This window comes from Acipenser ruthenus, chromosome 3, assembly GCF_902713425.1.
Source record: "Acipenser ruthenus chromosome 3, fAciRut3.2 maternal haplotype, whole genome shotgun sequence".
Taxonomy (NCBI): domain Eukaryota; kingdom Metazoa; phylum Chordata; class Actinopteri; order Acipenseriformes; family Acipenseridae; genus Acipenser; species Acipenser ruthenus.
Genome location: NC_081191.1, coordinates 10,683,702 through 10,705,732, shown reverse-complemented (window position 1 = coordinate 10,705,732; position 22,031 = coordinate 10,683,702). Strand labels below are relative to the sequence as shown.

Below are 22,031 nucleotides of genomic sequence, written 5' to 3'. Positions count from 1 at the left end.
GGTCAGGCTGGGCAATCGCCTTCACTGTTCCTATAGGGTTTAAGTTTCTTTTTTTTTTTTTTTTGCTTGTTTCTCTCTCACTCTCTCTTGCTCGCTCTCGTTCACTCCTCTTGAACACCCACCTAGAGCACAGAGAACTGCAGGCTTATATACAGGTGACCATCTCCCGATTAGCAACAATTTAACAATTAATTAACCCGAGAGATGGTGACACAGGGGTGGAGGGGTACCCTATTCTATAAATAAATAAATAAATACATACATACATACATGTACAGGGGTCCTTGCCCTGTTACACACTACAAAACACATCATTAGAACATTGTTAACAGCAAGAAGTAACTGTGATTATCTCAATTATTTCAAACCTTGGGTCCGACGTCTCCAGTTCCATGGAGTCCAGGTAATCCTGGAAAGCCTGGTAATCCTCGGTCTCCCTGAAACAACAATGAGAATATTAAACAACAACTAAAGGTGTGAGTTGACAGTGGGCCAATATATCAACTATCTAATCAACTGGAATTGAGGCATTAACCTACAGTACAGTTTCCAGGTTTACTTTAACGGGTCATTTATATTGTAAATTAAACTGCTCTTTTGTGCTTTTTGGTGCCATCAAAAACATTGTGGACCTGTCCGTCAAAGCTTATTCTGGATTTGTTTTCCGCTGCAATAACATCTTTTTATAAGAAACCTTGATCTTTCCTGAGGGGGCTTTCAAAATACACACAAAAAATAAACCATTGACATGACTTTTTCCAAATTAAAAAAATGTAATAAAACCTTCAGTAAACATTAAAAAACAGGCCTTGCAGTATAACACAAACCAGTAATTTCATAAGGATGAATTTCAGCATAATTAACCTTAGAACCAGGCAACCCCTTTCCTTCAGGGCCTGCTTCTCCTGGAAGCCCTGGTAATCCAGATGGTCCCTAGTAAAGGTGGGTGCACAAGAACATCTTAACAAGAGACAGAAGTTATTTACAAGGAACAGGTTCCACAAGCTTGTGTTTGAGTTTCACACAGTGGACTTTAGAGGCAGATAAGCAAGAAGAACATGAATCCAGTCCATGTCGCTGGGTTATCAGGAGAAGCAGCATTGATACATTGTGGTGTATGAGATACAGCAAGATGTGTATATATGTTTTGTAATGCTGTAAAGTCAGTCATTTCACCAACACTTCATTCAGGCAAAAGGTACTACAACAGAAAAATGTTTTGCCTGGCAAGATTATGAGAAAACAATGTTTTTTTTGTTTTTTTTTTAATTGGATAAATAAATAAAACCGATGTAAAACGTGTGGCATAGTTATTACAGTACTAGTCTTTTTAGAAAAGTTAACTAATAAACATGAAGTACAAGAATTCTGTTTGTAATTCAGATTTGAAATGTGTAAATCATACCGGAGGGCCAGGATAGCCGTCCCCTTTTGGTCCAATTGGTCCTGAAGGTCCAGGCAATCCTCTTTCACCCTAGAAACAAATTAAACAGATTAAACTGAACGCAGAGACACACACTTCAGCATACTGTAGAATAAAATACCACTATAAAAAACCGTTTGTACACATTCTTCATGCTGTATCACAACTTCTGAAAAATGTTTGTGTTTTGTAATTTAGGAGGATAGTAAAATTGGTTCCTTTGATTTGAAAAGGGAATATGGGCCATGCAGATACAGTTTCTATTACTAACATTTGTTGGGAGTGATCACAGTGCTGCTACTCACTATACTGCTGTCTATATACCTTTGGTCCAGTTATTGCAATTCCTGGGTCCCCGACTGGTCCAGGTGGTCCTACCTGACCTGGGTCACCCTGTCATTTAAAAAGAGACAAAACTTAAAATAAACACACATGCTTTTTCTTGTGCAGTCTGAAACATTATTCCAAGTACTGTACTGCAACCACCTGGATCCCTTTCATATGTAATCAATTTTTCTCTCTGCGTATATATGTGCTGGCTTGTCAGTTGAGCTGGGAACAGATACATACAGACAGTAAGAAAGGAATTACAGAATCACTTACTTTTGGCCCTTGAATTCCCCGACCAGGTGGGCCTGTCAACCCAGTTTGGCCAGTATTTCCTGTCACACCCTAAAATGAGAAAAAAAACATACCTACGTGAAAATCTACAATAAATATACTGAAAACAAGTTACTACATTTCAAGACTTCACATAAATACAAATAGCAGTAGGACTCATGTTGGTTAGATCTTTCCTTTTTTTTGTTACACAAAATTTGTTCTAAAATTTGAAACATAATCTTTTGAAATATAGAAAACAAATATTCATTTGAAACACATAAAAGATCAAACATATTGCGTAACTTTTTTATTGTGAGCTAATTTAGCAGTATAGTGCAGAGAAAACAGTAGAAATTGTTTTGTATAATATATTTCAGGGCAGCAGTGTGGAGTAGTGGTTAGGACTTTGGACTCTTGACCGGAGGGTCGTGGGTTCAATCTCAGGTGGGAGACACTGCTGCTGTACCCTTGAGCAAGGTACTTTACCTAGATTGCTCCAGTAAAAAACCCAACTGTATAAATGGGTAATTGTATGTAAAAAATAATGTGTAAAAAATAATGTAATTGTATGTAAAAATAATGTGATATCTTGTAACAATTGTAAGTCGCCCTGGATAAGGGCGTCTGCTAAGAAATAAATAATAATATTTATGAGTCAGGCTGTTTATGAGGAAGATTGAGAAAATATTTGAAACCTGGAACAATTCTGGGTGTGGATGTGAACAAGCAAGAAGATGCATTCATATAATTAAAAAATACCTCACTAAATATAGTTAAACCCTAAGGGGTAGCTTGAGGTAAGACAGCTACACAAGCGAGAAGCAATGCAGCTTCTTTTCTACATGGTCCTGGCCAAATTTAGCAGTTGCTTATTGTAAATTATTCTTATAATACAAATTCACTTAACACGAGTTTCCTGTTTGTGCACATTATTTTAGGGCCCCCCTCCAAGGAAGAAAAATTTTAATTGAATGAATTGCCCTAGTTCAAGCAGCTGAGTGTAAAGGGTGTTGGGAAATGTATTAACTTGCATTCAGATTTACACTGCTGTACTGTATTTTAGTGCTGTTTTGTGACTACTGATCCTATGATGCATTTCGAGTTGCCATAGACACAGTTTTCGAGTTGCCATAGTGCTCACGCATCAAAGCCATTTCCATGAAGGAAGAAATGAGTGACCAGTGCGAACAATGTGCATTACACCAGATTTCAACAGATTTCAACATTCCCACAAACACTTTGTTAACCATTCTGAAAAACCGGGATACAATATTACCTTGTTTCCATGGACAGCCAACTTGAGTCGAGTACACTCAAACTGGTCTGAATTCTCCCATAACTCAAGTTGAAGGACAACTTGAGTTGGGGAAAATGGAGGCATTTCCATGCTTTTCTGAGTTACCCGAGTTATCATGTGAGTTGGGCAGGAAATACTTGAGTTAAAGGTCAAGACGTGCATTCAGTGCAGATGGTATTACAGTCAAATTGTCAATGATTTAAAAGATAAATCCATCTAGATATTCTTTCGCATTTGTTTCAAGCAGTACATATACCTCTGGTAGACTGGTATGCAGAACAGGGAAAGAAGCGCTGGACAAGGGAAATAATGTGTAATATGTCAAAGTGGATATGAGAATGGCAGTGATGAAGCCAATTTGCTTGAAAACCTTAAAAGTAGATCAGACATTTCCATCATTAAAAGTAGATCAAACATTTCCAAGGATTTAAAAAATTTGGAATTGATCTGATGCGATCAGAAACCCAGAGTCACTGTAAACTGTGCCTGCTACTGTAGTAGGACTGTTCTTTTTTTTCTTTTTTTAAATTTCGTTGACAATGATTTTTATCCCATTTTTCTCCGCAATTTGGAATCGCCAATTGTGCCAATTGTGTTCACCGCTGCAACCCCGTGGCGACTCTGGAAACGGCGTCTGACACACGCGTCCCTCGAAACGTGTCCCTGCCAAGCCGTCTTTTTTCGCACTGTGGATCCACAGCGAAGCCATCAGACCTATAGTGCTGGAGACAACACAGATCTGAATGGCTCCACAGCAGACCCGCAGGTGCCCTATCAGCCACATGAGTCGCTGGTGCACGGTGAACTGTGGATTGCCCTGCCGACCTAAGCTCTCCCTACCCGGGCGATGCTCAGCCAATTGTGCACCGCCCCCTGGGAACTCCCGGTCACAGTCGGCAATGACATAGCCTGGATTTGAACTCGCGATCTCCAGACTATAGGGTGCATCCTGCACTCCACACGGAGTGGCTTTACTGGATGCGCCACTCGAGAGCCCTGGATTGTTATTTTTTATGTTTAGCATTTTTAGTGTTTTTTTTTTCTTTTACAAGGGTTTAATTAAGTAACAACCACAATTGTTTATGTCACACTTGTTAGAAAGCCTGTAACAAAATGGTTGATTGCTATTGTCGATACATTGTATATTGTAGATATTACTAAAGACACCTATCGTGTAGGTATTACAAATTCCATAAACAAAACAAAACGTTAAAATAAATTAGTTCTGCACTGTATAAAACAGAGCTGATTTTACCAGTGCTTGCTAGTCTAACTGATTAGCCTTTTTTGTTGTTCTCCAGGTTTCTGTAGTGACATAGTAGATGCTAGTAAACCAGATACTGTTTTAGCTAGGCCAAAACCATCAAACTCCACCAAGGTAGTAAATCCACCGAATTTAATACCAGCCAAAATGTCCCGTTATACGGTATGTTACTGCCCCCTACAACATTTATGATTGACATTTAGTGATGTAATACTTAAATACTATAGTTGTGACACTGTACTTGTCTGTGCTTCCCATCATTTTAAATGTGTTCCTGTGTCAACATGTAATTCTGAGTAAATGTGAAGTAAATATAATGAGAATCTACATTGTGGAAAACAAGCAGGAATGTCAAACTACCTTAGGCCCCATTGCTCCAACTTGTCCTTGTAATCCAGGTAGTCCTCTAGGACCTCTGTCCCCTTTGTCTCCCTAAATAAGGAAAAACAATAAACAAAGACCAGAACAGTAATTATACTGTACATATCAAAATGAAATCAATGAAGTGCATCTGTGCTCTCCTCAATGTACAGCAGGCACAGTAGATGCTAATCCAAACCAGTCCCTGTTCATATCTGCGATTTCTTTGGGGTACCATCTAAAAATGCATATTATACAAATCATAAAAAATAACCCAATACAGAAACAAACTTATCACAGAATTGTTATAATTGCAAAGTCTGAGTCTACTATAAAATTCATGAGAGGTAAGTATGTGCTTAATATCAAACAATGCTTTTAATTGTAGCGGTTTTATTCCTGAGAAAAATCTTCTCTACCCTTTTTTCAAACAATAAACTTGTCAGTGGGTGTCATTTTATGGTAATTTTGGGCTTTGCTAATATTTTGGATTAATTAAATATGCATTGCATTAAAAAGGGTGTTACTGGGGCTCCCGAGTGGCGCATCCAGTAATGGCGCTCCACGTGGAGTGCAAGCTATTCCTTTGCCGACCAAGGACGGGAGCTTCCAGAGGGTGGCGCTCAATTGGCCGAGCGCCGCCCGGGGGGAGGGAGGGTTAGGTCGGCCAGGGTGTCTTCGGCTCACCGTGCACCAGCGACCCCTGTAGTCTGGCCGGGTGCCTGCGGGCTTGCCTGTAAGCTGCCCGAGAGCTGCGTTGTCCTCCGACGCTGTAGCTCTTGGGTGGCTGCACGGCGAGTCCGCAGTGTGAAAAAAAGCGGTCGGCTGACGGTACACGCTTCGGAGGACAGCGTGTGTTCGTCTTCGCCCTCCCGAGTCAGCGCAGGGGTGGTAGCGTTGAGCGGAGCATAATAAAATAATTGGCGATACCAACTTGGAAGAAAATAATAAAAATAATTGGCAAAGACTAAATTTTTAAAAAAAGGGTGTTACAATGACTTTGTGAGATTTTTTGAATGATATTACACAAATGTTCCAATTTTACTTACTAATCGAGGCCATCAGGGTTTATAGAAGTAACTGGAATGTTCTACTTGTCATCTCTGGTTTTTTTTTTTTCTGAGCATGGTTAAATGTAATTATTTGTTAAATGTTTCCATTAAGACTCCCTTGTAGCACAAAAGAGACTTGTCAATGTGCTGTCCTAAAATTATGCCAAAAAGCTAACAGTTTCTTTTTTTTAACTATGTACTTGTGGAAGGGTGGTTGGTAATTCACTGACACACAGGACACAGAGAAGTAATTTAGGAACACTGCATAGGTGCCCAGTTTTATTATGGGAGCTTAATTTCTTTTCAGCCCGCAGAGGGCGCTGTTGTCTGTGGTCTGCCGTACCAACTATGGTAGCGACAGAGCCACAACTATACCGGGAGGCGGTACAGGATACAGAGGTTCAAACAAAACAATAATCAAAAGGCGAAAGGAACAGGGAAAATAAAACACAGTAAACAAAACGACCCCAACCGTCGCTACCCGCACGGCCCGGGTCTCCGTCCTACACTAGCAGCTCCCTCAGCCTGCTATACACTGTTTACCGGGGCTGCCCAAGGTTTTTCCCCGCTACCGCTAATTCTTTTATTTATTTATTTATTTATTTATTTATTTATTTTTCTTGTTGGGATTTCCGTCCCCGCAGCTTTTTCTCCAGCGCTTCCGCACACCTTTTACGTCTCAGAGTGCAGACCTGAGGGAACAGCAGAATGTTAACTTATAGGGCCAGCTTTCCCGAGAGAAAAAAATCTGCATTTTGATGCAGCTTTCCTGCTCGGTGGACAACCCTGAAGGCATAGGGCTGCAGGGCCAAGTACCACTGCGTGATTCTGGTGTTGTTATCCTTCATCTGGTGAAGCCATGCTAAGGGGGCATGATCTGTAATCAGGGTGAAGTGTCGCCCCAGGAGGTAGTACCGGAGTGACTCGACTGCCCATTTTACTGCGAGACACTCCTTCTCGATGGTAATATAGTTTATCTCGCAGGGAAGGAGCTTCCTGCTGATATACAGGACCGGGTGCTCGCTTCCCCGCACCTCCTGAGACAACACTGCCCCGAGACCTGTCTCTGACGCATCCATAGTTAACAATTATCTAGATTGTTGAGATTTTGGCTCCAGTAGGAACTCTAGATACCTTTTCTCCAGATATTCCTTTTCCAGGAGCCCCCTCAGGTCCCCTCAGTCCTGGAGAACCTGATTCACCCTAGTTTCAAAAAGAAAAATAAATATTATACATAATACACAACACTGCAGGTTATGGTGGTCTGCAATAGTTTTCATACAGTAGTTTATTCTGACAGTTTAAGGTACTGACTTTGTACAAAAATCATGGATTCAAAACCAGTGTTCAGAATCAAATTGAATGACTACAGCACAGTATACAAAGTTAACTGCTACACTTTTTAAAAACTTGCTTTGGGGTCTTGAGGACATTTTAATATAAGGACCTGTGGATAACCACCAAGCATTTTACATCAATCCATTTCCCACATTTGCTAATATATATATATATATATATATATATATATATATATATATATATATATATATATATATATATATTGTGACAACTCTGGAAATGTGTGTTATGGTTGTCACTTCCTCCGGACCTTTTACACTGTCCTCTAGCATTAAAGAAAGTCAAACTTCCAGGAATGTGGTTCAAACAGGTCGGCACCTGTGCGTTTATTATTTACAGTGCTTAATAAAACAAAATATCCAAAACAAACAAAAGCCTAACTCCTTTATGGATTTCTAACTCAACAGCAAGTATCCCTATCTAACAGTCCGGGCAGCTAAGCTGCTTACCGGCCCCAAAACACCAGGACTTTTAAGTCCCCCTTTTCACAAAAGATTTGGTTCTTGTTTCCCCTTTTCAAAACAGCTCACAGCTCATCCTTCAACTCTCCTTCTCTCCCTCTTTCAACAGGTTGACCCTGCCCTTTTTAAAAGGTTCCCAATTGTTAAATTGAAGGCAGCTGTTGAATCAATTACCCAATCACCTATTATAATTGGGCCATCTAAAATGGCTGCCCATCAGTCCCATGGCCTCCTGGGAATTGAAGTCCTGTTGCGCCAGACCAACAGGACTACATTTCCTTAAAAAGGGTACAGACTGCGCAAAATCCGAGGCCCAAAATACCGGCCCTCGACCACAGTGCCCCACACCTCATCACACATCCCCCTCCCCAGCTCAGACTCGAGGGGTTGAGCGACACCGGACAACAAACAATGAACTCTGGATAACCCGTCTGCATTCCCCTGTTTTGCCCCAGCTCTATGCTCAATTACAAAGTTGAATGTCTGTAAACTCAAGAACCACCTTGTGACCCTTGCATTCTTTTCCTTGCTTTGGTGCATCCAAGTAAGAGGGGCATGGTCAGTAATCAATGTAAACTGCCTCCCTAAGAGATAGTATCTTAACGTTTCCAGTGCCCACTTAATGGCTAGGCATTCTTTTTCTACCACTGCATAGTTTCGTTCCTGTGGATTAAGTTTCCTGCTCAAGAACATAACAGGGTGTTCTTCGCCTTCCACCTCTTGTGATAATACTGCCCCTAGCCCAACCTCAGAGGCATCAGTTTGCACAATAAACCGTTTGTTAAAATCAGGTGTGATTAACACGGGCTGTGCACACAGAGCATTTTTAAGAATTTGGAATGCGGATTCAGCCTCCGCACTCCACTTTACCATTAATGGCCCTTTTGCTTTGGTCAGATCTGTAAGGGGAGCAGCAATTGTGGCAAACCCTGCGATGAATCGCCTGTAATACCCAGCCAAACCGAGGAAGGCCCTCACCTGTTTTTTATTGACAGGTCTGGGCCAATTCCTAATGGCCTCCAGCTTGTCTATTTGGGGTTTTATGACCCCACGTCCAATTGTGTACCCCAAATACTTTGCCTCCTCCAGACCAATGATACATTTGGTTGGATTCGCAGTTAGCCCAGCCACTCTTATGGAGTTTAAAACAGCCTGAACCTTCTCTAAATGTGTGTCCCAACTAGTACTATGCACTACCACATCATCTATATAGGCGGCGGCATACTCCCTATGAGGTTTTAAAATCTTATCCATTAAACGCTGGAACGTTGCGGGAGCCCCATGAAGACCGAAGGGTAGTACATTATACTGGAATAGGCCCTCAGGAGTGGAGAATGCCGTTTTGGCTTTGGCCTGTTCAGTAAGTGGTACTTGCCAGTAGCCTTTAGTTAAATCTAAAGTGGTGAGATACCGTGCATTTCCTAACCGGTCTAATAACTCATCAACCCTGGGCATAGGGTAAGCATCAAACTTTGAAACCTTATTTAGAGCCCGATAATCATTGCAAAACCTGAGCGACCCATCTGGTTTTGGCACCAACACAATGGGACTGGCCCACTCACTGTCCGATTCTTCAATTACCCTCAAATCTAGCATTTTTTTTACTTCCTCCCCTATGGCCTTCCTACGGGCTTCTGGGACACGGTAGGGTTTTAGGGTTACCCTTTTCCCGGGCTCTGTTACAATATCATGTTGAATAACATCTGTTTTGCCCGGCTTAGTTGAAAATATATCACTATTTCTCAGAACTAGGGCCCTAACTTCCTGCTTCTGAGAACTAGACAAACCTTCTGCAATCCTTACCGTGGGTTCAGGGTTCTTAGGTTTGGGAGGTAAGTTATCATTAACTGCAACCAGTACCTCTCTGTCTTTCCACGCCTTTAAAAGGTTTACGTGATATATCTGTTCCGGCTTCCTTCTGCCTGGCTGCCGTACTTTATAATTGACTTCACCGACACGCTCAATAACTTCATACGGACCCCTCCAGGTGGCCAAAAACTTGCTTTCTACAGTGGGCACCAAAACTAAGACCTTGTCCCCTGGTTGAAAAACCCGTACTTGAGCGGTGCGATTGTACGCACTTCTCTGGGCCTCCTGTGCTTGACGCATATGTTCACGTACAATGGGCATCACTGTGGCAATGCGATCCTGCATTTGCGACACATGCTCTATTACACTACGTAAGGGGGTAGGCTCACGTTCCCATGTCTCCTTGGCAATATCCAAGAGACCTCTGGGATGTCTCCCATATAAAAGCTCAAAGGGAGAAAACCCGGTCGAAGCTTGCGGTACCTCTCGGACAGCGAACATTAAGTAGGGTAACAAAAAATCCCAGTTTTTCCCGTCTTTATCTATTACTTTACGTAGCATAGATTTTAAAGTCTTGTTGAACCTCTCCACAAGACCGTCACTCTGGGGATGGTAAACAGAAGTTTTTAAGTGTTTAATTTTTAACAACTTGCACAACTCACTCGTGACCTTGGACATGAATGGGGTCCCCTGGTCAGTCAGTATTTCCTTCGGGATACCGACACGGCTAAACATGAGCATGAGCTCTTTAGCAACCGTCTTAGCACTAGTGTTGCGAAGAGGTATTGCTTCGGGATACCGAGTGGCATAGTCTAAAATGACTAAAATGTGTTGGTGGCCCCTAGCGGATTTCCCCAGGGGTCCTATGAAATCCATTGCTATTCGCTCAAACGGCACCTCAATTATTGGCAGTGGCACTAAAGGACTTCGGAAAGCTTTAAACGGGGCTGTCTGTTGACATTCAGGGCAAGACGTGCAGTGTCGTTCTATATCGGCGTGTACGCCTATCCAATAAAACCTTCTCAGAATTCTGTCCTTTGTTTTCTTGATACCCAAATGACCTCCAAGAACATGACCATGGGCAAGATCCAGTACTGTACGTTTATATGAAAGCGGCACCAGTAACTGTTCTGTTATATCTTGCCCGGTTTTTTCTACACGATATAACAAATCATTTTTTTGTATAAAATGAGGGTAGGTCAAGGGAATCTCCGGGTTAACAGGAGTTCCGTTTATTATGCTTACACCTTTCCTTGCACTGTTCAAAGTGGGGTCCCTTAACTGGGCAGTAGCAAAATTCTCTGAGTTAACCTCTGGTAAGACTATTTCAGCGACACTGTCAGTGTCATTATCATGGGAGGTACCTGGGACCTCTTGACCATGTTCTTCTCCTACTAAAACCTTCACTAGCTGGGTTTTCTCAAACACATCAAAAGGAAACAACTCCCCTAGCTCACCTCTCTGTAGCTCCAACTCGGCCACGTCATTTACATTGGGCGGTTCCAATTCACCCTTTTTGTCCCATAACTCCAAAAAGTTGGGGAAATCCCGCCCCAGTATTACGTGATAGGGTAAAGTTGGTACCACGCCCACTCGATAATCTACCGACCCGGCGTTGGTTTGTATGTGGACTACAGCAGTCGGATATGGGCGGGTATCACCATGCACACACGTAATGCTGAGTTTACGGGACTGATCCAATTTAGTGTGGTCTACCAAATGTTCGGCCACCAATGTTACCATGCTTCCCGAATCAAGTAGAGCCCTGGCCGTGTTTCCTTCCACAGTTATCTGACAGAGATATTTAGTACCATACTGTACCCCCATTAAAACAGTAACATCTGTGCAAGTCAACAAAGAATACTTCCGCTCCCTTTTCCCCATATTACATTGCATGGGCTCATCCGCTAATGGACAATTACTGGCTATATGCCCTATTTCCTGGCATCTAAAACATTTCACATGTTTTCCAACAAACCACGGTTTAACCCGGTCGGGTTTATCATATTTATACCAGTTCCCCTGGTTCATTTCCCCATAGTCCCCAAGTCCCTTCACAGCCCTGGGCTGCTCTTCGGCTCCCCCTGACCCAAGAACAGTCTTACCGGACTTGTTGACACTCCGGGCCTTCGGGTTCTGGGGTCGCTCTGGTCCGGTGGTTCGGAGTAGTTCGCCCGTTGCAGTGTATCGCTCTACAAGTGCAACCAGCTGCTCAGCAGTTGAGGGGTCCCCTTGTCCAACCCACCTTCGCAAAGGTGGTGGTAGACCTCTCAGGAAGTGATCCATCACGATCCTTTCGACGATTTCTGCAGCAGTGCGGACCTCGGGTTGTAGCCATTTTTTTGCCAAATGTATTAGATCAAACATCTGTGACCTTGTAGGTTTCTCTGGTTGATATGCCCAGTCATGGAACCGTTGAGCTCGGACAGCAGTGGTAACTCCTAACCGAGCCAGTATCTCTGCCTTGAGTTTACTGTAGTCATTAGCTTGGGCTTGGTCTAGGTCGTAATACGCCTTCTGAGACTCCCCACTCAGAAATGGGGCCAGCAATCCAGCCCACTGTCCTGCCGGCCATCGTTCCCTCTCTGCCGTCCGCTCAAAAGCCCTTAAAAATGCCTCCACATCATCGGTGTTAGTCATTTTCTGTATATAATGACTGGCCCTGATAGATGCAGAGGGACGCGGCGCCTCCCTGGTCATCTCATCCAGCTTCTGGGTCAGCATTTGTAGTTCCTGTTGGGTCTGAAGTGCAGTACGTTGCTGCTCCTCCCGAAGTAATCGGTTTGCATCTTGTTGTGCTGCAGCCATTTGTTGCAGCGCTGCCGTGCCTTGCAGCAGGGCCTTGAGGCACTCCTCCATATTCCGAAAGTTTTTCTTTTATGCACAGACAAGTTAAGGTGTTGCCCGCATTCCCCACCATGTGTGACAACTCTGGAAATGTGTGTTATGGTTGTCACTTCCTCCGGACCTTTTACACTGTCCTCTAGCATTAAAGAAAGTCAAACTTCCAGGAATGTGGTTCAAACAGGTCGGCACCTGTGCGTTTATTATTTACAGTGCTTAATAAAACAAAATATCCAAAACAAACAAAAGCCTAACTCCTTTATGGATTTCTAACTCAACAGCAAGTATCCCTATCTAACAGTCCGGGCAGCTAAGCTGCTTACCGGCCCCAAAACACCAGGACTTTTAACCCTTTGCGGTCCATTGTCGGACTGGGTCCGACATTGCAATTATTCCTCACAGGTCCTTTGTCGGACTGGGTCCGACATCATTATAGCAACGCAATAAACGGGTGTTTAGTCGTTTTTTCTCCGGAAAAAGCCGAGAAAACCATTCAATTGCCGAGTGGTAGCGACAGGAGCCGAGACAAGTCGGAAAAAAAAAAAAAAAAAAAAAAAAAAGGCGTATTTCATGAATAGTCATACATGGTATCAGGTATCAGATAATGGGCGTCCATAATAAACAAGCTGGCTAAGTGCGTCAGCGCACTGAGACTATCATGGACATTTGCAGAGCTTTTTTCAGATGTTATAGTAATAAAATAATGACTTTGATCGCATTATTGAGGAGTTTGGTGATAAAACGAGTGATCTGGAGATGATCGATCGGTATGTACGACTATTATTATTATTATTATTTATTTCTTACACAGCTGAACGCTATAGCAAACAAAAGGCTGGGGAGGGGCTGGAGATGCCTAGTGTGTGCTTTGTTGATATGCAGGGCCATTTAAACCCGTTTGACTGTGAAAAAAAATACTTTTAAACAGCGCGTATAAAATTAACTGCGCGTGTGAAAATTAATTATTCCTGGCGTGCCTGACGCGCGATTAATAAATGGACCGCAAAGGGTTAAGTCCCCCTTTTCACAAAAGATTTGGTTCTTGTTCCCCCTTTTCAAAACAGCTCACAGCTCATCCTTCAACTCTCCTTCTCTCCCTCTTTCAACAGGTTGACCCTGCCCTTTTTAAAAGGTTCCCAATTGTTAAATTGAAGGCAGCTGTTGAATCAATTACCCAATCACCTATTATAATTGGGCCATCTAAAATGGCTGCCCATCAGTCCCATGGCCTCCTGGGAATTGAAGTCCTGTTGCGCCAGACCAACAGGACTACATTTCCTTAAAAAGGGTACAGACTGCGCAAAATCCGAGGCCCAAAATACCGGCCCTCGACCACAGTGCCCCACACCTCATCACAATATATATATATATATATATATATATATATATATATATTAGGGCTGTCACTCAATTTTGATCGGTTCACTTATGGGCATTAGTTGATTAATCGGTAGATTAATCCATGCACAATTTTAATAAATGTAATGATTTTATAGCGGCTGTCCTGCATAGTTTGTCAGGTTTGAGGGAAGCAGGCCTCCAGAGACAAGGTGGCATTGCAATAGTACCGGTTTGTTAATTGGAGGCTGTGTGGTCCAGTCGTTAAAGAAACTGACTTGTAACCAGGAGGTCCCCGGTTCAAATCCCACCTCAGCCACTGACTCATTGTGTGACCCTGAGCAAGTCACTTAACCTCCTTGTCTTCCGTCTTTCGGGTGAGATGTAGTTGTAAGTGACTCTGTAGCTGATGCATAGTTCACACACTCTAGTCTCTGTAAGTAGCCTTGGATGAAGGTGTCTGCTAAATAAACAAATAATAATTTAAGGAAACCAGTGGAAACAACGAATCCCACTCTCTTTTTTTCTCAGACTCTTCAGGATTCTCTCGACCACTTCACAGTGCAGGTCTCTTTTCTCTCAAGTCTCTCTCTGTCCCTCATGGTCTCTCACTGCATCCCTTCAGGTTCCAATCTTGGTGCGGTCTCTCGCTGAGGAGGCTTGTTCCCTATATATACAGCTGCAGAGGGGCCCCACCTACCACCTGGATTGACCAGTCAGATCCATTCCCTGCGACCCTCTGGCTCCCACCAATTCTGGACAGTGGCGAAGAATGATTCGGACTGCTGCAGCAGCTCTCTCCCTTTCCCTACTCGGCGTGACGCATTCCTTTACAATACACACGATGCCACTGCCTGGGTTGTGATAATATAATCTAAAAAAGGGGAATTTGTTCTTTTTAAAAGCATTTTTATTATTGTTTTTATTTTAGTAAATGTAACACATTTTCACAGAATACAGTCCTGAAACATACCTGAAAACACAAGACAGCTGACCTGCGTTTTCATCGTCAGTTGTTTAATCTCCCATTAAAGCTACTTACTTGGCTTCCTGTACTTCTGCTTTTATTCATTCTGAACCTTATTAGAGGTACTCGAGAATACTGTAGCTATTGACAAGCAATTGTTTAACATGCTGTTGTAGTCAGAAATCAGATAAAGCAATTCCACATAATTACCTTTATTTGAGGAATTGGTGCCTTGCCTTCATCGTGCCCTCTGAATGCCAGTTATTGCTTGCAATTTTTTCTTACTTGCTCATTGTGATGCATTGTATCCCTAGGCTTCTGCTCATCCAGTTGAACATTAATTTGAGTTTGTCCAAAAGTTTTGAGTGTTACAATGATTCGCAAGCAAGGGCGCCAGAACCTTTGTAGAAGTGGGGGGGCCAAGGCCAAAGAGGGGGAGGAGGTGGGGGAGAGTAGAGTCCGTTTGAGGTCATACAGTTCTCAGAAATATTTTAACATGCTACTTAAATACTGTAGCATAAATAACCAGAATACAAAATGTAACCACGTTACAAAATGTAACGTATAATTATAGTACGAACAACCAAAACTACAATATGTATAGCAAGAATAGTAACAGGCAACAATGCCACCCACAGTTTACCATAGCAACACAAACTAGCAGACAACAGTGTCCCATAAGAGCCACAATATAATGATTTTTTTTCAAATGTATATATATATATATATATATATATATATATATATATATATATATATATATATATATATATAAGAAAATCTAACAAACACCATCAACAGGCTGTAGCAGATAGAAGCAAAACGTTATATATTAAGCAAAAAATGTAAACTTAATGCAAGTTTATTTAATTCATTAAATAATTTGCTTATCTTTTCAGCTGTTTCCAAAAAACTGACTGCGTCTGTCACTGCTGAAGCAAAAGTTGTGTAAATTTTTTTTTAGATTCACAGAATCCGTCAAATGTGAAGGAGGAGCAGGTGGTCATGGATGATCATAGGTACGTTTTCATCGGTCGGAGACATGAAAAACTGCGCTCAGCAGTAGCACTAGGCATTGGGATAGTAAGGTAGAGCCCTAAAAGGATATCTAGAGTACGTATCCACAATCTTTTCTGGGATTTGACTACTTGGCTGACCAGTTATGGGGTTCAGTTCAGTAGTGAGCAAGTCAATCAGCTCAAAAACTGGTTTCTGAAGTAGTCCTCAGGAGCTGTCCACTTTTGAGGATATATTCCATTGTCATAGCAACGTGGCGCTCTTCTTCTCGGGGGAATGGCAGGAGCCTCTATAAGTCCAGTTCCACTTTGCTGTGCATCCTCAAAGACTGTGTGAAATTCTTCTGACCCTCTCATTTTGGTCAGATGAGTGTGCAGCAATTCAACAGCAGAATTAACAGTCTCTGATATGATAGCTTTTGACTGCAGCACCCTAGCCACTTCTTCAGCTGCTGAGAATCTTGAAAGACACTTTAAGACCAAGAAAGAAATCAAAGCGTGTCATCAGTGTTCGAAGTCCAGGTGCTTTCTTCGTTGCTTCTGTGTTACCCCCAGCGGAAATTAGTTCCTCTAAAGTGTCATAAATAGCTTCATAATTGTACAATACTGATTCAATTGCCCGACTCCTTGCTGTCCAGCGAGTGGGACAGAGAGGCTTCAGCAAATGAAAACCATCAGGTGGGCAGGAGTAGGACGCTCTCAAAAAGGGCTTGTTTTTGGCGATTAATTAAGAATTTCATGAAGATCGTGCAGCAAACTCAAAGCACTTCGAATCATAGCACACTTGCTACCAGCTTCCTGCAGAATAAGATTCAAACTGTGAGGGGCTCCCAAGTGGCGCATCCAGTAAAGGCGCTCCGCGCGGAGTGCAGGATGTGCCCTATAGCCTGGAGATCGCAGGTTCGAATCTAGGCTATGTCACAGCTGACCGTGACCGGGAGTTCCTAGGGGGCGGCACACAATTGGCTGAGCGCTGCCCGGGTAGGGAGGGCTTAGGTCGGCAGGGGAATCCACGGCTCACCGCGCATCAGCGACCCCTGTGGCCGATAGGGCGCCTGTGGCTCTGCAGCGGAGCCGCCAGATCTGTGTTGTCCTCCGGCACTATAGGTCTGGTGGCATTGCTGTGGATCTGCAGTGCGAAAAATGACGGCTTGGCAGGAGCACGTTTCGGAGGACGCGTGTTCCAGCCTCCATTTCCCGAGTCGGCGCTGGGGTTGTGAGCGGTGAGCCGGGGATACAGATAATAATTGGGCATGCTAAATTGGGGTGAAAATCGGGGTAAAATAATTGGCGACGACTAAATTAAAAAAAAAAAAAAAAAAAGATTCAAACTGTGGTTCATACAATGAACTGAAACGGCTTTTGGATTAACATTTTTGATTCGTTTAGCTACGCCTGACATCTGGACCTGGTGGACCGATGCACCATCGTAAGTTTGTCCTCTCATGCAATCCATATCCAATACGCAATGTACTAAAATGTCTATTATTGTCAAGAAAATTGATTCTGCGTCTGTTTTTGGGCAGTTGTGCATTCCAATAAAGTCTTTAAGCACGACATAATCCTGCAACACCCACTGTACTGATAAAGATAAATGCTCATGTCCAGCTACATCTTGTGTTTCGTCAACTATAATTGAATAGATTTCGGCAGACCTAATCTGTGACAGAAGATTGTTGAGACACTCTCTATACATTTCCTTGATTAGTTCATTCACAATATTGTGTGATGCATACTTTCCATTCTTCATAAAGGTGTGTAACTCTGGGTCATTTTGCGACACTAGCTCGACTAATTTTTCAGAAGTTACTTTCTTCATCTGTGTGACCTTGTGACCGAGCCGTTGAGTGGCGTGTGGGTGGTGACGTCACGGACCAGGAACAGAAACCAAAACAATGAATGCCGGGTGAAACTGCAGCGCTATGGCGCTCAGCATTTTATTAAATAATAAACAAACAAAAGATTTAAACTAACAACACACTAAACAAACAAAAGGGCACGTTGGCCAAACAAACAAAAATAAACAAATAAGTTTCGTGCTTGGGTAAAACCAGCACGCTTAGCAGTTGTTTAGGTTTTTAAATCTCTCTCCCACCTTGCTCGCTCTCCCGTACTCTCCTATGTACACTCCACCCCGAGGGTAGAGAGCTGCAGGTTTATATCCAGGTGACCATCTCCCAATTAGCAACAATTAATCAATGAATTAACTCGGGAGATAGTCACCGTCTCCATGAGTTTAATAAGGATGCGTGACTGTCAGCTAGTTAAATAAATCACTAGCTGATCAGTCACGCATCCTCATGAGGTTTTTAAAATATATACACAAAACAATAACAAATAATAAATCGGCTTTCACCGTCATATAAACATATCAATCATAATATAAATAACAAAAAAGGGGCGGGGCACTCCACCACAGACCTCTAACAGCGAGACCCTGCATTACAAGAAATGGCAAACAGTGCAGTTGTTCTAACAGGCATCGCTGGTTCTTTTCCTGATCAGCAAGCTTTTGATGGAGGAGCTGTGCATGAACAGGTACTTGTTTCAAGTAAGCTCTGCGTTTTAGCAAACCACTCCCTGTGAAAATGTTAATTTTTCAGGACAATTCTTCCAGTTATTTTTGCCGACTTTCACAAATCCTTCATCTCCACACTTTGAGAAGTTAACAAGCTGTTTTGTTACTGCAAACTGACAAACTGCGCAATAATCTTCAAATTGATTTTTACATAAAACAAGCCACTCTCTGTTTTTGTACCACTCAAAATGAAAATGTCTTTCTCGAGCCTTTTCTCCTTTTCCATACACTCTAGCAGTATCTTTCTTAGGGAGTATTAGTTGAATGCCCTTACCGGAGTCGCCGATGTTGACACAGCACACTTCATTACATTCTATCCCGCTGTCCACGTTAGGTGCTCCCTGAAAATCTTGCAGAGATGTCGGCCTTGTTATGGTTGACTGATCACTCGCACTGGCAGACGCTGAGCATGTGGTTGATGTTGAACAGCCGTGTTGGAGCTTGCATTGCTTGCTGATGACAGTGTCAGCTTTTGTTGTTTAATGGGTGGTCCAACAGATTTGTCTCCCTATCTATTCATGATTTATGCTCAAAAACAAATTGTAACGGTCACTAAAACGGAAAACGAATTTTCAATTTCCTACACTGTGCGCAAAGGATCACAGTATACGAGAGCTCAGGTGAACTCTGCATATCGGGATCTTTTGAGCACAGCGTGGCGGAAGTAAAGGCAGAGTTGATCCAAAGATATTCTGAGAATATGAGATCATGTTTTCCCACAGCGCATATGTTTCTTTTGTTAAAAAGTGGGTGGGCCATGGCCCTCTAGCCCCACCGGTTCCAGCAACCCTGCTCGCAAGTGACTTTGGGAACGCTCATGTTTTTGTGCTGACTTCGATAGACATCCTAGATTGCTGTAGCCAGTGCTGTTTCATATTGCCTTTTTTGTACTGAGCAAAAGTTCCTGCCGTCTATCATTTTTTTTAATTGACAGCTACAGATACCTTTCATAATTTGAATGTTGGAAGTGGTGAGTATATCCCTTCCCTTCCTGTGTCAGTTCGGGTATTTGTGGTGTATTGCATACCTCCCTTTTTTAACTACATCAACAATCTATAATTTTTCTAAGAGTTCTTCTTGAAAATTGATAACCAAATCGACTACGATGTCTCTGTTGTCTGATGACATTTTTTTTAAAATTTGTAAAAAGCAATTCTAAATATTACTCAATATAATTCTCAATAACAGTCTCCATAATATTAGCAATATTGCGCGAACTTCAGCTATTCTTACACCGCGCACCCTAGCATATTTATGTCCCGCCTCTGCTCACTAATGATTAGACAGCTGCAAAACCAGGGCAGATCTTTGACTTTCCCATTGGATAAACTCACAAGACCTTCAATTGAAATGGAGAATACCTTCACCGGTGTATGTCCTGCCTCTGCCTACTCATGATTGGACACATCCATAACAAGGGGCAGATCTTTGACTCTCCCACTGGTTAAACCTACTCAAGACCGTCAGCTGTTTATGTCCCGCCACCGCTCACTTATGACTGGACTGCCGCGGAGAAAATGCAGATCTTTTATTGGTTGATTTTATTTTATATACAATGTAAAAAAATGATCTGCATTCAACTCTTTAGTTGATTGATCGGTCCGATTAATCTGTTAATCACAGCAGCCCTAATCATACAGTGTGTACCATTCTGAAAATTGCCCAACAGTCCTGAATCGCAAATGCTCCCTATAAATAAAATCCTAAAAGTAGAAATGCAACAATATAAGGGACACTCCATTACACCTGAAGAGACACATGTATGTCTTTGCAAGTCAATCTGGCTATTGCAGTGTGCAATGGGCAGTGTTGTTTTATGAACTGCCATTATGGGTTCTGACTCCTCTCTGGGAAGGGAGGTTAAAAGATGCTGCATGCAGACAAGCCTGGCTCTTTTGATGTTACCAGTTCACACCCAGCCTCTTCCCTGTTTCAGGTGCACAATCTCCCCTTTACCTTTGGTCCCACAGCCCCGTCCTCCCCTGAAATACCCTGCATTCCAGGCAGCCCTGGTGGCCCTGCATCCCCCTATAACACAAAGGCACATGGTTAGTGTTTAGGACATTATTAACCCTTTCCAGTCCGATGTTGGACCCTGTCCGACATCATCAAAAAGACGTAAAACACAGGTCTCTACTCGTTTTTTCTCTGGAAAAAGCCGAGAAAACCATTTAATGGCCGAGTGTGACTGATAGGAACCGAGAGAAGCCAAAAAAAAAAGGGGGGTGGATCTGAGCAATACACATAGCCCTGGCACCACAGAGATAACACGGACATAAACAAACAAGATAGCTGCTTCTGCATCCAGCACTCAAAGAATATCACAGACATTTGCAGAGCTTTGAGAGATGTTATAGTAATAAAATAATGAATTGGATCGCATTATTGAGGAGTTTGGTGATAAAACAAGTGATCAGGAGATGATTTATCAGTATGCACGACTATGAAGAGGTATGTGAAAAATACAGCGAACAAGGGGTGGGGCGGGGCTGGAGATGCAGTACTGAGTGTCCTGTTGATATGCAGTGCCTTTTAAACCTGTTTTACTGTGAAAAAAAAATACTTTTAAACAGCGCGTCTAAAATAAAGTCCAAAACCAGAGACTGAAATAGTCGAAGGCTTATCCTTTGCCGGCATTAAAATAATTTCATTATTAGACAACATGAGAAAGGTATACTGTATACTCGAAGTGAACTGTAATACAATTAGAGATAGCTTGCTTACTTTAGGTCCTGTTTCACCAACTCCCCTGTCACCTGGCAACCCAGATTCTCCAGGAAAACCCTGGTCTCCCTGTGGAATTACATTCACTGTTAATTTTCCAGAAATGTGCATAAAACTCTAAAGTTAGCCAGCGGGTTTGTTGCAGTTTTTACATTTCCCATTTCAACAAGACTTCCAAGCGCTTGTTTTAGCAATCACCTACCGCCCAGCTTTCACTTTTGACCTTCACTGCCACTGAGATCTGTGTACTGTATGTATATCTTACAACATTTTAATTATTTTTAGTTGACAGCATACAGACATTTTATAAGCATAATTGTATAAGCATAATAACTATATTGTATTTAAATATTGATTTTGCATTGTAACCATGTACTTCCCTTGGATAAAGCCATCTGCCATAAAAAACATAATAATAATAATAATAATAATAATAATAATAATAATAATCACTCTATAGTTTAAAAGGAATTCTGTTTTATTCAGGGATTTTGAAAGCTAAACTAATTTCTCTGTTCTTTTTTCATAATAGTAATGTTATGAAAAAAACACTAGAATAATAAAAAAATTAAAAAATTCTGTACTTCATAATTCTAGTTCTGTCAGTCACTTTGCAGAGCCATTTTACTCAGTTCTTTATTTCAAAATTTCTATTAAACGTTTTTTTGTTTTTTTTTAACAACAGTTCATCTCCTTTTCAGGAAGATTCAACTAAAAAACAATGACTGGATAACTATTAACATTGTACTGTAAATCTTACTTCATTTATTAATGTATTTATTGATTTATTTAGTTAGTTATTTAGTTATGCTTTAAAGTACAGTAGAAGCCTGTTACTTCAAACCCCTTTGATCCGAATCCCCTTATTAACCGCACTACAAGCGTGTCCCCGATAAATTCAAAATGGCTGACAAACGAAAAAAGGACAGGCCTACT

The 22,031-nt window shown here is 42.0% G+C and overlaps 1 protein-coding gene across 4 annotated transcripts in view; it reads right to left on the bottom strand.

Annotated features, from left to right (window-relative positions):
- Nucleotides 1–22,031, bottom strand: part of LOC117435630 (collagen alpha-1(XXVIII) chain-like) — a 71,037-nt gene that overhangs the window by 10,272 nt on the left and 38,734 nt on the right. For all 4 annotated transcript variants that reach the window (XM_034058951.3, XM_059012187.1, XM_034058950.3 and 1 more), the window contains exons 18-26: nt 21,096–21,164; nt 20,328–20,399; nt 7,134–7,202; nt 4,948–5,019; nt 2,027–2,095; nt 1,748–1,816; nt 1,406–1,474; nt 865–933; nt 369–437 (exon numbers count right to left, since the gene is read on the bottom strand). In XM_034058951.3, the coding sequence (XP_033914842.3) occupies nt 369–437; nt 865–933; nt 1,406–1,474; nt 1,748–1,816; nt 2,027–2,095; nt 4,948–5,019; nt 7,134–7,202; nt 20,328–20,399; nt 21,096–21,164 (627 nt within the window). The remainder of the gene's footprint in view (nt 1–368; nt 438–864; nt 934–1,405; nt 1,475–1,747; nt 1,817–2,026; nt 2,096–4,947; nt 5,020–7,133; nt 7,203–20,327; nt 20,400–21,095; nt 21,165–22,031) is intronic.